General features: G+C 55.0%; 1 protein-coding gene across 1 annotated transcript; it reads left to right on the plus strand.

Annotated features, from left to right (window-relative positions):
* Positions 1-553: 553 nt before the first annotated feature.
* On the plus strand, positions 554-14,728 carry NACA (nascent polypeptide associated complex subunit alpha). Its single transcript, XM_058042192.1, has 8 exons — positions 554-650; positions 1,031-1,102; positions 10,443-10,528; positions 10,632-10,709; positions 11,568-11,714; positions 11,832-11,960; positions 14,386-14,508; positions 14,601-14,728. Exons 2-8 carry the CDS (start codon positions 1,033-1,035, stop codon positions 14,613-14,615), a joined length of 648 nt encoding a protein of 215 aa, XP_057898175.1. The 5' UTR covers positions 554-650; positions 1,031-1,032; the 3' UTR covers positions 14,616-14,728.
* The last annotated feature ends 451 nt before the right edge of the window (positions 14,729-15,179 follow it).

Consider the following 15,179-nt stretch of genomic DNA (forward strand, 5'->3'; position numbering starts at 1 on the left):
CCTGACCCCCTAATCCTGAATGGACTCCCTGCCCTGACCCCCTAATCCCACCTGCACCCCATAACCCTGCCTGGACCCCCTAAGCCTGCCTGGACCACCTGTCCTGACCACATAGCCCTGCCTGGACCCCATAACCATGTCCTGACCCCCTAAACCTGTCCTGACCCTCTAATTCCACCTGGACCCCCTGTGTGATGCCATAATCCTGCCTGGACCCCCTAAACCTGCTGGGACCCCCTGCCCTGACCCCATAACCTGGCCCTGGCCCCCTAAATCTGCCTGGACCCCTTGTCTGACCCCATAACCCCACCTGGACCCCATAACCCCACCTGGATCCTGCCTGGACCCCCTAAACCTGCCTGAACCACCTGTCCTGACCCCATAACCCTGCCAGGACCCCCTAACCCAGCCCTGACCCCCTGATCCCACCTGGACCCCCCCCCAGAGGACCCCAACCCCTCCCGGGGTCTCCCCGCCCTCACGGTGGGGCCCGAACAGATCCCGGAACTCCGCAGCGTGGCCGCGGGGACCGGACCGGACCGGACCGTTGTTCCCGGGGCTCTCCCCCTGCCCCGGAAGTCGCGCTCCCGGAAGTCGCGCTGCCCTCTCGGTCTCTTTCCGCCGCCATCTTGGGCCCCGCTCCCCGCACAGTGAGTCCCGCGCCGCCATCCGCCGCCATCCACTGCCATCCGCCGCTCGGGGCGCCGCTCGCCGCTAGCGGGATGAGCGGGTGGCGGGGAGGAGCCGGTTGAGGCCATCGATGGGGTCGTGGGAGCGCCGGGCAGGGCAGAGGGGGCGGCGGGGAGGAGGCGGCCTAGGCCCGGCACCGGGACCGAGACCGGCACCGGGACCCGGATCGGGATTGGGATCGGGCTCTGCCTGTGTGGCCGAGCTGTCTCGGTAGATTTTCCCGGTAGAGGGAAGCTCGCGGTGCCCGAACGGGGTGGGAAGGACGAGTTCCCGGTGGTGGCCCCGGGGCTGTACCGGAGCCCCGGCGAGCCCGGTCCTGTCGGTTTATCCATTCCCGTAGAAATGCCCGGCGAAGCCACAGAAACCGTCCCGGCCACGGAGCAGGAGCTGCCGCAGCCGCAGGCGGAGACAGGTGAGACCGGGGGGTGCCCCGGGGTGGTTTTGGGGGTTATTCCCGGGATCCTGGGCCGGTTTTGGGGGCGATTCCCGGGGCGGTTTTGGGGGTTATTCCCGGGATCCTGGGCCGGTTTTGGGGGCGATTCCCGGGGCGGTTCTGGGGGTGATTCCCGGCTTCCCGAGCCGGTTTTGAGGCTGATTCCCGGGGTGGTTTTGGGGCTGATTCCCGGGGATCCCGGGCCGGTTTTGGGGGCGATTCCTGGGATGGTTTTGGGGGCGATTCCCGGGATCCTCAGCCGGTTTAGGGGGAAGCTGCGCTTTCCCCGTTAGGCTCCACCGGGACCCGGTGGTCGCGGGGGTTGTGTGACCCCGGTTTGAGCCTTGTCACGTCCCCCGCGGGGCTTTTGGGGTGTCCGTGCCGTGGTATCGCTGTGAACAAAACAAACCGGGCCGGTTCTGTGCCGGAGCACGCGGGGAACGCGACCGGGGGAACGGGAGCGGGGACTCCTCGTGTGCCAAAGTCCCGGGAGCGGCACCGGGGATGGTCCGAGCTCGGTTTGGGTGGGAGAGGAGAGGAGAGGAGAGCAGCGGCCGTGGCTGGGTCGGGGGGTTGCGTTTGGGGTCTGGTCCTTTTCGATTTGGGGATTTTGTCCTGTGGGATTTGGGGTCCTGTCCCTCTGGATTTGGGGATTCTGTCCCGTTGGATTTGGGGTCCTGTCCTGTGGGATTTGGGGTCCTGTCCCACCGGGTTTCAGAGCCTGTCCTGTTGGATTTGGGGATTCTGTCCCTCTTGATTTGGGGATTCTGCCCAGTTGGATTTGGGGATTCTGCCCGGTTGGATTTGGGGTCTTTCATTGAATTTTGCAGATCTGTCCCTCTGGATTTGGGGGTCGTCCATAGAATTTTGGGGGTCTGCCCTGTTGGATTTGGGGGTTTGTCTTGTTGGATTTGGGGTCCTGTCCTGTTGGATTTGGGGATTCTGTCCCCCTTGATTTGGGGATTCTGCCCGGTTGGATTTGGGGTCCTGCCCTGTTGGATTTGGGGATTCTGTCCCCCTGGACTTGGAAATTCTGTTCCATAGGATTTGGGGTCTTTCATTGAATTTTGCAGATCTGTCCCTTTGGATTTGGGGGTCATCCATTGAATTTTGGGGTCCTGTCCTGTTGGATTTGGGGATTCTGTCCCCCTTGATTTGGGGATTCTGATCCATAGGATTTGGGGTCCTGTCCTGTTGGATTTGGGGTCCTGTCCTGTTGGATTTGGGGATTCTGTCTCCCCTTGATTTGGAAATTCTGCCCGGTTGGATTTGGGGTCTTTCATTGAATTTTGCAGATCTGTCCCTCTGGATTTGGGGGTCGTCCATTGAATTTTGGGGTCCTGTCCTGTTGGATTTGGGGATTCTGTCCCATTGGATTTGGGGTTTCCTCACTGAATTTTGTGTATCTGTGCCTTGGGATTTGGAGTTTGTCCCTTTGGCTTTAGGGGTCTGCCCCATTGGATCTGAGGGTGTCACGCTGAATTTTGAACGTCTCTCTTGTCAGATTTGGGGGTTCCTCATAGGATTTGGTATCTGTCCCATCGTGGGACCACCACAGAGGTTTGGTGACAGAGAGGGGACACAAGGAGGGAGCTGAGTGATGGCTCTTGCTGTGACAGCTGCACTGAAAATTCCCAGGAGCTGCTGAGCTCCTTATCCCTCCCGGCATGGCTGGAATTCCTTTTTGGGGCCCCTCCTGTCGTTTTCAGCTGGCAGCTCCCAAAATTCTGCTGCTCCTGGGATTCCTCAGGCAGGATTTTGGGATTCCCAAATCCCTTTATTTGAGATTCCTTCCTTGGGATTCCTCAGGCAGGATTTTGGGATTCCTCAGGCAGGATTTTGGGATTCCCAAATCCCTTTATTTGAGATTCCTTCCTTGGCATTCCTCAGGCAGGATTTTGGGATTCCTCAGGCAGCATTTTGGGATTCCTCAGGCAGCATTTTGGGATTCCTCAGGCAGCATTTTGGGATTCCTCAGGCAGCATTTTGGGATTCCTCAGGCAGCATTTTGGGATTCCCAGATCCCTTTATTTGAGATTCCTTCCTTGGGATATTCCTCAGGCAGGATTTGGGGATCCCCAGATCCCCTGATTTTTGGGATTCCTTCCTCGAGATTCCTCCTTGGATTTTCATCTTTTTCCTTGGAAAAACTTTATAGAGATGTGGGGCTGGTCAATGCTGATCCCGAGGGATTCTGGGCAGAAATCTTTTGGTTTTGGGGAATCTTTTAGCTTGGGATGTTTGAGAAGGAAGCAAGCAAAGGTGGGGTTGTGGGGGGAAGCAGGAATGATTGTGTTCATCAGGAATGATTGTTTTTATCAGGAATGATTGTGTTCATCAGGAATAATTGTGTCCATCAGGAATGTGCTCAGAAGGAACAGGGAGAGCAGACAGGAATGAAAGATTGTTCTGGAAGAGGTGGCTCTGCACGTTCTGTGCCTTTGGGAGGCACCAGAACAGTTCCTTGGAGCAGGAGATGTCCTGGCACTGCTGTGCAGCTCCAGGCTGCCCTGATTTGGGGTAAAAAAGGGGTAAAATGGGGCATTGGCAGCACCTTTCAGGACCCCATTCCTGGGGCAGGGACAGGGGTGGCATTCCCTGCATGTGGCACTGCAAGAGGTGACAGAGAGAGCAGGACACGACTGTGACACTGATGCCAGGGTGGGACAGGGACACAGCACCTGGCAGGGACAGGATCCATGGCACAGGGTGGCACAGGGACAGGATCCATGGCACAGGGCTGGCTCTGGGCTGGGCACAGGGTGGCACAGGGACAGGATCCATGGCACAGAGCTGGCTCTGGGCTGGGCACAGGGTGGCACAGGGACAGGATCCATGGCACAGAGCTGGCTCTGGGCTAGGCACAGGGTGGCACAGGGACAGGATCCATGGCACAGGGCTGGCTCTGGGCTGGGCACAGGGTGGCACAGGGACAGGATCCATGGCACAGAGCTGGCTCTGGGCTGGGCACAGGGTGGCACAGGGACAGGATCCATGGCACAGGGCTGGTCCCAAGGTGGCACAGGGACAGGATCCATGGCACAGAGCTGGCTCTGGGCTGGGCACAGGGACAGGATCCATGGCACAGGGTGGCACAGGGACAGGATCCATGGCACAGGGCTGGGCACAAGGTGGCACAGGGACAGGATCCTTGGCACAGGGCTGGCTCTGGGCTCTGCAGCTCCCCAGGGCGGCGCCGTGCCCGGGCTGGTTCTGCTGGTTGGACCAGCCCTGCCCTGCCCAGCTCTGCTGGGCTCTGCCCTCCCTTGGAGCTCCTCTGGCTGCTGGGAATCACTCTGGGAATGTCAGAGCCCCTCAGGAGCTGAGAGCTGAACCCTCTCATGGCCTCTTCACTAAGTGGTGCCCCTTGATTTGCTGCTGGCATTGGGAATTTCATTGGGAATTTTGTCAGGAATGTCAGGGCCCTTCAGGAACTGGGAGCTGAACCCTCTCATGGCCTAAACAGTGCCCCTTGATGTGCTGCTTGGCACTGGGAATTTCATTGGGAATTTAATGGGGAATGTCAGGGCTCTCTCCAGGCTCTCAGGACTGGGAGCTGAACCCTCTCATGGGCATGAACAGTGCCCCTTGATTTGCTGCTTGGCACTGGGAATTTCGTTGGGAATTTCACTGGGAATGTCAGGGCTCTGCAGGCTCTCAGGCAATGGGAGCTGACCCCTCTCATGGCCTCTTCACTAAGTGCCCCTTGATTACTGGTTGGCACTGGGAATTTCGTTGGGAATTTAATTGGGAATGTCAGGGCTCTCTCCCGGCTCAGCCCTGGCATGGCCTCTTCACTAAACTGTGCCCTTTGATTGCTGCTGGCATTGGGAATTTCGTTGGGAATTTAATTGGGAATGTCAGGGCTCTCTCCAGGCTCTCAGCTCTGGTTCAGGAGCTGGAAGCTGAATCCTCTCCTGGCCTCTTCACTAAATGGTGCCCCTTGGTTGCTGATTAGGTTTGGGAATTTCACTGGGAATGTCAGGGCTCTGCAGGCCTTCAGGAGCTGGGAGCTGAATCCTTTTCATGGCCTCTTCACTAAATGGTGCCCTTTGATTGCTGCTGGCACTGGGAATTTCATTGGGAGTTTTGTCAGGAATGTCAGGGCTCTCAGGACTGGAAGCTGAACCCTCTCATGGCCTAAACAGTGCCCCTTCATTGCTGCTGGCATTGGGAATTTCATTGGGAATTTCATTGGGAATGTCAGGAGTAATTCCACATGTCAGTGGAATGATATTATATTTATTTTGATATTTTATTTATTCCTATATTTATTTTTTTGGGTTATATTTGACTTTCCCTTCCTGTTTTTTGGTGGGTTTTTATTCCCCCTGCACCCCAAGGGGGACTGTCATTGTCCCCCTGGTTGAAAGGAGGGGGCTCCCAGAGCACTCTCTACATGTCAGTGGAATGATATTATATTTATTTATATATTTTATTTATTTTTTGGGGTTATATTTGACTTTCCCTTCCTCTTCTCAGGTGGGTCTTTGTGTCCCCAGGCTGGTGAGCAGCCCTGGGTGTCCTGACAGATTTCTGGGGCTCCTCAGGTGTTGTGACACCCCTTTGGTTGGGCAGAGCTGGATTTCTGCATTCCTGGTGGTGCCTCCTGCCATTGAGGGCTCTCAGGAAATTCTGTCCTAGAAGGGGATGAACGTCCTGCTCCGTGCTGAGCCTGGCAGTGCCCGCTGGGCCAGGAGCCAGAGGAATGCCAGGCTGGCTGCGTGCCCCCTCCTCCTGTCCCTGCTCTCATTTCTGCTCTCGCTGTGTTTCTCTCCTTCAGCTCTTCTCCATGCTGCTCATTCCCCACCTCTGACTCCATCTCCATCTGCCCAGGCCCTGCAGGGCCCCCCAGGCCCTGTGTCCCCCCCTGTGGTGCCAGCTGCTGCCATCCCCGTGTTCTCTGTGCCCCCCCAGCCCCCTGCCCCAGCTCTGCTGGGCACGGCCACCGCTGCCCCTCCTGCAGCTCCTCAGGGCCCCGTGGTGTTTGCAGCCCCGGGGTCTCCAGGCTCTGCCCCAGTGTCCCCAGTGTCCCCAGTGTCACCTGTGTCACCTGTGTCACCTGTGTCACCTGGCCTGGCTGCTGCTGCTGCAGTGACAGTGGCTCCTGCTGTCCCCACAGTGAGCCCCAGTGCTCTCCCAGCTGCTCTCAGCTCTGCCATGAAACCTGCTCCAACTTCAGCCTCTGGAGCAGCCCCAGCTCCTCTTCCTCCCCCATCCCGTCCCCTTCTGGCATCTCCCCCAGCAGTGCCCCCCAGTTTGGTGGCAGTGTCCCCCCAGAGCCCAGGGTCACCCCCACATGCCACAGTTTCTCCTGCAGTTCCTGCTGCTCCAGCCCTGGTGGGTGCCATCTCTCCCCCCGTGTTCCTGGCTGCCCCCAAAGCTCCTTTGTCACCTCCCATCCCTCTGCTGCCAGCTGGCATGTCCCCTGGCTCAGCCCCTGGCTCCCCAGTGCCACCATTGCTCCCAGTTGCTCCTTCTGCTGCCAAGGCCTCTCCCATGGCACCTCGAGCAGCTCCTGTGCCACCTGCCCTGTCCCCACCTGCTCTGGGAGCTGCCACCTCTGTCCCAGGCTCTCCAGCCAGCCCAGTGCTGCCAGCAGCAGCGCCTGCTGTCCCCTCTGTCCCTGTCACACCACCCATGGCACCTCCAGCCACCCCTCCTGTGGCTAAAACATCTCCTGGTGCCCCTGTCACACCACCCTTGGCAGCTCCAGCCACCCCTCCTGTGGCTAAAACATCTCCTGGTGCCCCTGTCACACCAGCCATGGTGGCTCCTGCAGCCAAAGCAGCTCCTCCAAGTCCAGTTGCTGTCCCCTGTGCCCCGGTGACACCGCCCGTGGTGGCTCCAGCTGCCCCTCCAGTGGCCAAAGCAGCTCCTCCAAGTCCAACTGCTGCCCCTTCTCCTCCTGTCCCACCACCCCTGGCACCTTTGGCAACTCCTCCAGTGGCCAAAGCAGCTCCTGGGAGCCCGACCACTGCCCCAGCTGCCACCTCTGTCCCTGTCCCACCACCCCTGGCACCTCCAGCCACCCCTCCCTCAGCCAAACCATCTCCTGCTGTCCCTGCCACACCACCCTTGGCACCTCCAGCCACCCCTCCTGTGGCCAAACCATCTCCTGGGAGCCCAACCACTGCCCCAGCTGTCCCCTCTGTCCCTGTCACACCACCCCTGGCACCTCCAGCCACCCCTCCTGTGGCCAAACCATCTCCTGCTGTCCCTGCCACACCACCCCTGGCACCTCCAGCCACCCCTCCTGTGGCCAAACCATCACCTGGGAGCCCGAGCACTGCCCCAGCTGTCCCCTCTGTCCCTGTCACACCACCCCTGGCACCTCCAGCCACCCCTCCCTCAGCCAAAGATGCCACCAAGGGCTCTGTTGCTGCCTCAGCTGCTGCTCCAGCTCCTCCCAGCTCAGCTCCAGCCGCCCCACCTGCAGCCAAAAGTGCTGCCAAGAGTCCTGGTGGTGCCAGCCCTTCCCCTGCCACCCCTTCCCCTGCCACCCCATCCCCTGCCACCCCTTCCCCTGCCACCCCAGCTCCTGCAGCTCCTCCAGCTCCAGCTGCCCAAACACCCCCAAAGAGCCCTGGCAAAGCCACCCCCACTGAAGACAAAACACCCCCAAAAAGTCCTGCCAAAGCCAGCCCAGCTCCACCAGCCTCTCCTGAGGCCAAGGCACCCCCAAAAAGCCCCGCTGAGGACAAGGCACCCCCAAAGAGCCCTGTGAAAGCCACTCCTGCTCCAGCAGCCTCTGCTGAGGACAAAACACCCCCAAAGAGCCCTGGCAAAACCACCCCGGCCTCTCCTGAGGACAAGGCACCCCCAAAAAGCCCCACTGAGGCCAAGGCACCCCCAAAAAGCCCTGCCAAAGCCCCCCCAGCTCCAGCTTCCCCTGGAGCACCCAAAAAACCTCCCAAGAGCAGCAGCTCTGTCCCTGCCCCATCCTCTCCTGTGGCTCCAGCACCTTCAGCTGCTCCTGCTGAGGCCAAGGCACCCCCAAAGAGCCCCACTGAGGCCAAGGCACCCCCAAAAAGCCCTGCCAAAGCCACCCCAGCTCCACCAACCTCTCCTGAGGCCAAGGCACCCCCAAAAAGCCCTGCCAAAGGCACCCCAGCTCCAGCAGCCCCTGCTGCAGCCAAAGGATCCCCAAAAAGCCCTGCTGAGGCCAAGGCACCCCCAAAGAGCCCTGCCAAAGCCAGCCCAGCCTCTCCTGAGGACAAGGCACCCCCAAAGAGCCCCACTGAGGACAAGGCACCCCCAAAAAGCCCTGTCAAAGCAACCCCAGCTCCATCTACCCCTGCTGAGGCAAAAGCACCCCCAAAAAGCCCTGGTGAGGCCAAGGCACCCCCAAAGAGCCCCACTGAGGCCAAGGCACCCCCAAAGAGCCCTGGTGAGACCAAGGCACCCCAGAAAAGCTCCACTGAGGCTAAAGCACCTCCAAAAGGCCCCACTGAGGCCAAGGCACCCCAAAAAAGCCCCACTGAGGTTAAGGCACCCCAAAAAAGCCCCACAGAGGCCAAGGCACCCCCAAAAAGCCCTGCCAAAGCCACTCCCCCTCCAACCAACCCCACTGCAGCCAAGGCACCCCCAAAAAGCCCCGCAGAGCCCAAGGCACCCCCAAAAAGCCCCTCCAAAGCCACTCCAACCCCAGCAGCCCCCACCCCACCTCCTGCCCCAGCTCCTGGTGCCCCCCCAAAGCCCCCCAGCCCTGCCAAGAAGCAGCAGCAGCAGCCCCCCAGCAATGCCAAGGTGGTGGGCAAGCCCCCCTCGAAAGCCGCGCCCGGTGACGATGACGAGGAGCTGCCACCTCTGCTCCCCCCAGAGCCACCCGTGCTGCTGGAGCTGTCCCCTGCCACGGGGGTGCTGGCACCACAGCCCGTCCTCAAGAATGACAAGGGTATTGTGCGTGCATGGAGTGTCACTGGGCGATGCCCGCGGGGTACTAACGGCGGGCACGGCGGTGCCAGCGGTCACTAACGCGTGTCCTCGGGCACGGAGCACGGCGTGCTGGTTGGTGGGGTGTTTTGTGGTTTGTTTGTGGCATGGGCACTGCAAAAATGAGATAATCTGAGCTGGCTTCACACGGAGGAGATGCCACCTGCCTGGCACCGCTGTGCGTGGTGGCAAACTGGGATGTCCCCACGCTATGCCTGAAGTGTTGGCACACCCACCTGGACACGTGCACAGAGGTTTGCCAAGGTTCCTGTGTGTGCCACGAGGGCTGAATGCAGGTAATGGCTGCACAGGAGCATCAGGGTCACCTCCAGGTGTCCTCCGAGGTTGGGGACACCCAGCTGTGCTTCAGTAACTGGTGTGGTCAGTGCTGTGGGTCACAACTGCAGCTGGTGGCCCTCAGGTCACCTGAAGGGGGGTTTGGGGTTATCCCAGATCATCCTAGGGGGGTTTGGGGTTATCCCAGATCATCCTGGTGACCCTCAGGTCCCCTAAGGGGGGCTTGGGATTATCCTGGTGGCCCTGAGGGGGTTTGGGATTATCCCACATCATCCTGGTGGCCCTGAGGGGGGTTTGGAGTTATCCCAGATCATCCTGGTGGCCCTGAGGGGGTTTGGAGTTATCCCAGATCATCCTGGTGACCCTCAGGTCCCCTAAGTGGGGCTTGGGATTATCCTGGTGGCCCTGAGGGGGTTTGGTATTATCCCAGATCATCCTGGTGGCCCTGAGGGGGTTTGGGATTATCCCAGATCATCCTGGTGGCCCTGAGCGGGGTCTGGGGCTATCCCACATCATCCTGGTGGCCCTGAGGGGGGTTTGGAGTTATCCCAGATCATCCTGGTGGCCCTCAGGTCCCCTGAGGGGGGCTTGGAGTTATTCCACATCGTCCTAAAGAGAGTTTGGGGTAATCCCAGATCATTCTGGTGGCCTTGAGGTGCCCTGAGGAGGGTTTGGGGTTATCCCAAATCATCCCTGTAGTGAAGCCATGGATGTGCAGCAGCCTTGGGGGCTCTGTGAGTGGGGTCTTGGTGCTGTGGCTTTGAGGGGACTCAGGAGAGGCACTGTCACACTGAACTGCCCACCTCACCACCCTGAAAGTGCCACCCATCTCCTCCTCATGCTGGTGCCACAGGCTGGAGCTCCCTCAGGATTCATTCCAGAGCTTCTGGGCACACCTGTGGGGCTCTGCCACGCTGCTCCCGCCATGGCCAGGCTGAGAACCCACGCGTGCCACCCTGCTGGTGGCATTCAGAGCGCACAGAATGCCATCTGTGCTCCATCCAGCACCTCACTGGGCTGACTGGTGCCAAACTGGTGCCAAACTGGTGCCCTGGAGCTGGCTGAGGTGGGCTGTGTGTCTCTGCAGGGTCTGGCACAGAGTCTGACAGCGATGAATCCGTACCAGAGCTTGAAGAGCAGGACTCCACACAGGCCACGACGCAGCAGGCACAGGTAGGGGAGGTGGCACAGTGGTGTCCCTGGTGGCACGTGGTGGATCAGAGTCCCTGTGGTGTCACCCCAGCATTGTCACTGATGGATTTTCCCCTCCCTGCAGCTCGCGGCAGCAGCCGAAATAGACGAAGAACCCGTCAGCAAAGCAAAACAGAGCCGGAGCGAGAAGAAAGCTCGCAAGGTGAGGAGGCCTCAGCTGTCCCCCTGGCTGTGGGAACTCAGCACATCACTCCTGATGTCCAGAGTTGCCGAGATAACCCCCGGGGGGGCTCGGAAATCCTGGAATGTTGCCAGAAGTGCTTGGTGGTTGGATTTTGACCCTGCACGGGATGTGCCACCTGTATGAGGACAAGAGAATCACTTGGGGATAAGTGGTGAAGGAGTTGTTGATTCACAGGGTGAAAACACAGGGTTTGGGATTTTGGTACAGGGGGGTTTTTAGGAGACAAGATGGAGGAATTAGGGCGTGTCTTGTCCTTCTCTTCTTCTTGTCATCCATCTTTGGTGGTGATGCTGGCACTTTGGGATTGGTTCATATTTAATCTGCACTTGTTAATAAGGGTAAAAGGTACTGGAAGGTAAAGGTAAATATATTACAGGTAGTTTTTAGTATAAAAATAGACGACTTCCCAGTGGGAGGTCAGTGTGCCCGTGGCTGTCTTGCTGGGCAGACCTCTGTCAGGCTGGGAGACGACTTTGTAGATAAGAAATAATACACAATATTGAAGAATAAAAATCTGAGGAGTGCACTCGTGCTTTGGAGCGCGGGCTGTCCCAAGGCCATCCTGTGCCTCACTGGGCAGAGACAACAGGCTGAGAATGGAGACCTGGTGAGCAACCCCAGGGCTCAGAATCACTGTGGGGATCTCACCAGTGCTGGATTCAGGTGTTCCCTCCAGCTGGAGTGCTGCTCCATGGCAGTTCCCATGTGGATCCGTGCAGCAGATGTTGGATCTGGAGTCTGGAGAGAGGATTGGGCACATCTGGGCTGGCTCCAGAGCTCTCCTCCCCTCACTGACCTTTCCCTGGTGTTTTGCAGGCAATGTCCAAGCTGGGCCTTCGCCAGGTGACAGGAGTGACCAGAGTCACCATCCGGAAATCCAAGAACATCCTGTTTGTCATCACAAAGCCAGACGTGTACAAGAGCCCGGCGTCAGACACCTACATTGTCTTTGGAGAGGCCAAGGTGAGCCCGCCCTGGTGCCAGCAGGGCAGGGTTCTCCTTCCTGCCACCTGCCCGGGAATGTGCTGGCACTGCCCAGCACTGGCATCACTTCTCCTTTTCTTCTCTTCCCTCCTGCAGATCGAAGACCTGTCCCAGCAGGCTCAGCTGGCAGCTGCTGAAAAGTTCAAAGTGCAAGGAGAACCCGTGTCCAACATCCAGGAAAACACACAGACCCCCACGGTGCAGGAGGAGAGCGAGGAAGAGGAGGTGAGGCCTTCCTCAGCCTCTCAGTGGGGTTATGTGATTGTGTTGACAGGGGTCTTGTGTTGAGGGGAGAGATGAGGATCTAAGTCCATGTATTTTATAATATTTTACATATATTTATATATTTATATTTATATTTAGACATATAATATATTTATATTTATATATTGTTGTAATTATATATTCTATTTTATTATAATATTATATTATAATAAGATATATAATATGACATAATGTAATATTATATTATATAATATGATATAATATGATATCATATAATAAAACATGATATGATATAATACAATACAATATAGTACAATACAATATTATATGATATAATATAATATAATATAATATGATATAATATAATATAATATAATATAATATAATATAATATAATATAATATAATATAATATAATATAATATAATATAATATAATATAATATGATGTTATAACATTATTATGTTATGTTATATTATATTATGTTATGTTGTATTATGTTATGTTATATTATAATATTGTATATTATAATATATAATATGATATAATATAATACAATATAATATAGTAATATATTAATATATTATAATTGTGTGTGTTATTATATTATACAGTATTATAATATAATGTTATATATTTTATAAATATATTATATTTATAATAGATATTTTATATTATGTATACTGTAATATATATTATAAAATATATATTATTAATATTATACCTATAATATATTTATATATTATAATATATATTATAAAATATATCTTTTATACATCTAGAATATCTATAAAGATATATATAATGCGATATATATATCAAATGTAATATATACTATAAAATATATCTTTTATAATATATATTACGTTAAAACTATACTAAAAGAATAGAAGAAAGAATTTCATCAGAAGGCTGGCTAAGAATAGAATAGGAAAAAATTATAACAAAGGTTTGTGGCTCGGGCTCTCTGTCCAAGGCAGCTGGGCTGGGATTGGCCATTAATTAGAAACATCTAACACAGACTAATTAAAGATCCACCTGTTGCATTCCACAGCAGCAGATAATCAATGTTTACATTTTGTTCCGGAGGCCTCTCAGCTTCTCAGGAGCAAAAATCCTAGGGAAAGGATTTTTCATGAAAAGATGTCTGCGACATGGTCAATCCACAAATTCCTCTCCTTCATCAAAGGGAGAGCACAAGGTCCTGCGCTGGGGGTGTTACCAATGCAGGCCTGACCTCCTGGCTCCAAATCCAATCCCAGCCCTGGAATGGCACCAATCCTGGGCTCTGTTTCTCCTTCATACCAATCCTGGGCTCTCTTTCTGCTTCATCCTGGAATGGCACCAATCCTGAGCTCTGTTTCTGCTTCACACCAATCCTGGGCTCTGTTTCTCCTTCACACCAATCCTGGGCTCTGTTTCTGCTTCATCCTGGAATGGCACCAATCCTGAGCTCTGTTTCTCCTTCAAACCTAAAATGGCACCAATCCTGGGCTGTGTTTCTCCTTCATACCAGTCCTGGGCTCTGTTTCTCCTTCAAACCTAAAATGGCACCAATCCTGAGCTCTGTTTCTCCTTCACACAAGTCCTGGGCTCTGTTTCTCCTTCACACCAACCCTGGGCTCTCTTTCTGCTTCAGTCCTGCAATGGCACCAATCCTGAGCTCTGTTTCTCCTTCAAACCTAAAATGGCACCAATCCTGGGCTGTGTTTCTCCTTCATACCAGTCCTGGGCTCTGTTTCTCCTTCAAACCTAAAATGGCACCAATCCTGAGCTCTGTTTCTCCTTCACACAAGTCCTGAGCTCTGTTTCTCCTTCACACCAGTCCTAGGCTCTGTTTCTCCTTCACACCATTCCTGGGCTCTGTTTCTCCTTCAATCCTGCAATGGCACCAATCCTGGGCTCTATTTCTCCTTCAAACCTAAAATGGCACCAGTCCTGGGCTCTGTTTCTCCTTCACACCATTCCTGAGCTCTGTTTCTCCTTCAGTCCTGCAGTGGCACCAGTCCTGGTCTCTGTTTCTCCTTCACACCAGTCCTGGGCTCTGTTTCTCCTTCACACCAGTCCTGGGCTCTGTTTCTCCCTCACACCAACCCTGGGCTCTGTTTCTCCTTCAAACCTAAAATGGCACCAATCCTGGGCTCTGTTTCTCCTTCACACCATTCCTGAGCTCTGTTTCTCCTTCAGGCCTGCAATGGCTCCAGTCCTGGTCTCTGTTTCTCCTTCACACCATTCCTGAGCTCTGTTTCTCCCTCACACCAACCCTGGGCTCTGTTTCTCCTTCAAAGCTAAAATGGCACCAGTTCTGAGCTCTGTTTCTCCTTCACACCAATCCTTGTCTCTGTTTCTCCTTCAAAGCTAAAATGGCACCAATCCTGGGCTCTGTTTCTCCTTCACACCAGTCCTGGTCTCTGTTTCTCTCTCAGGTTGATGAAACCGGCGTGGAGGTGAAGGACATCGAGCTGGTGATGTCTCAGGCGAACGTGTCGCGAGCCAAGGCCGTGCGAGCCCTCAAGAACAACAGTAACGACATTGTAAACGCGATAATGGTGAGTCCTGGGGGGGGCAGCAGCTTTTTTGGGGGGTCCCTGGGTGCAGCTGCTGCCTCTGAGCTGCCTCCTGACTCCATTTCTCCCCACAGGAACTGACGATGTAGCCGCCGGAGGGAGCAGCCTTTTTTGGTGTTTCAGAGAAGAGTAAAATACAGCTAAATTTAAAATTTGTACTATTTCTATCGGTTAATAAAGTTGTGGCTTATTGTTGGTGAAATCTCTGCTCTGGGGTGCTTTGCTGCCTGGGGTTTGTGGCCTCAGGGTGGAGCCTTCCTCCACCCTGAGGAAGATGCTGGTGCTGATAACCCATCCTGGAACAGCACCTGCCTTTCCTTCCTGTCCCACAGCCTGGCTGGACACCAGCCCAGCTGCAGGGTCACCCCTTTATCCCCTCAGGGTCTCTTCAGGGGGGCTCTCTCAGGGCTTTTTGGATCACTGAAGACCCCAAGATTTAAAAATCTCTTTTCCCAGCCTGAGCGCTTGAGGAATGAGTTGGAGCTCTTCATTTCTCAGTCTCAAGGTTGTTTAAATGTGTTTTATCTATAAAAAATGTTCTCCTGCCCATCAGGTCCATCCAGCAGGACAATTCCAGGCACTCTGCCTGGCCCCAGGGTGGTGTTAGGTCTTTATACTAAAAATTATGTATAAAATATTTACAGTAATTTACC

Source organism: Melospiza georgiana, chromosome 29 (assembly GCF_028018845.1).
Source record: "Melospiza georgiana isolate bMelGeo1 chromosome 29, bMelGeo1.pri, whole genome shotgun sequence".
Classification (NCBI taxonomy): Eukaryota; Metazoa; Chordata; class Aves; order Passeriformes; family Passerellidae; genus Melospiza; species Melospiza georgiana.

Coding starts and splice junctions, on each gene's coding strand:
- NACA (XM_058042192.1), top strand. CDS start 1,033: ATGCCCGGCGAAGCCACAGAAACCGTCCCGGCCACGGAGCAGGAGCTG. Junction 10,710..11,567: donor GCGAGAAGAAAGCTCGCAAG/GTGAGGAGGCCT, acceptor GGTGTTTTGCAG/GCAATGTCCAAGCTGGGCCT. Junction 11,961..14,385: donor AGGAGAGCGAGGAAGAGGAG/GTGAGGCCTTCC, acceptor TTTCTCTCTCAG/GTTGATGAAACCGGCGTGGA.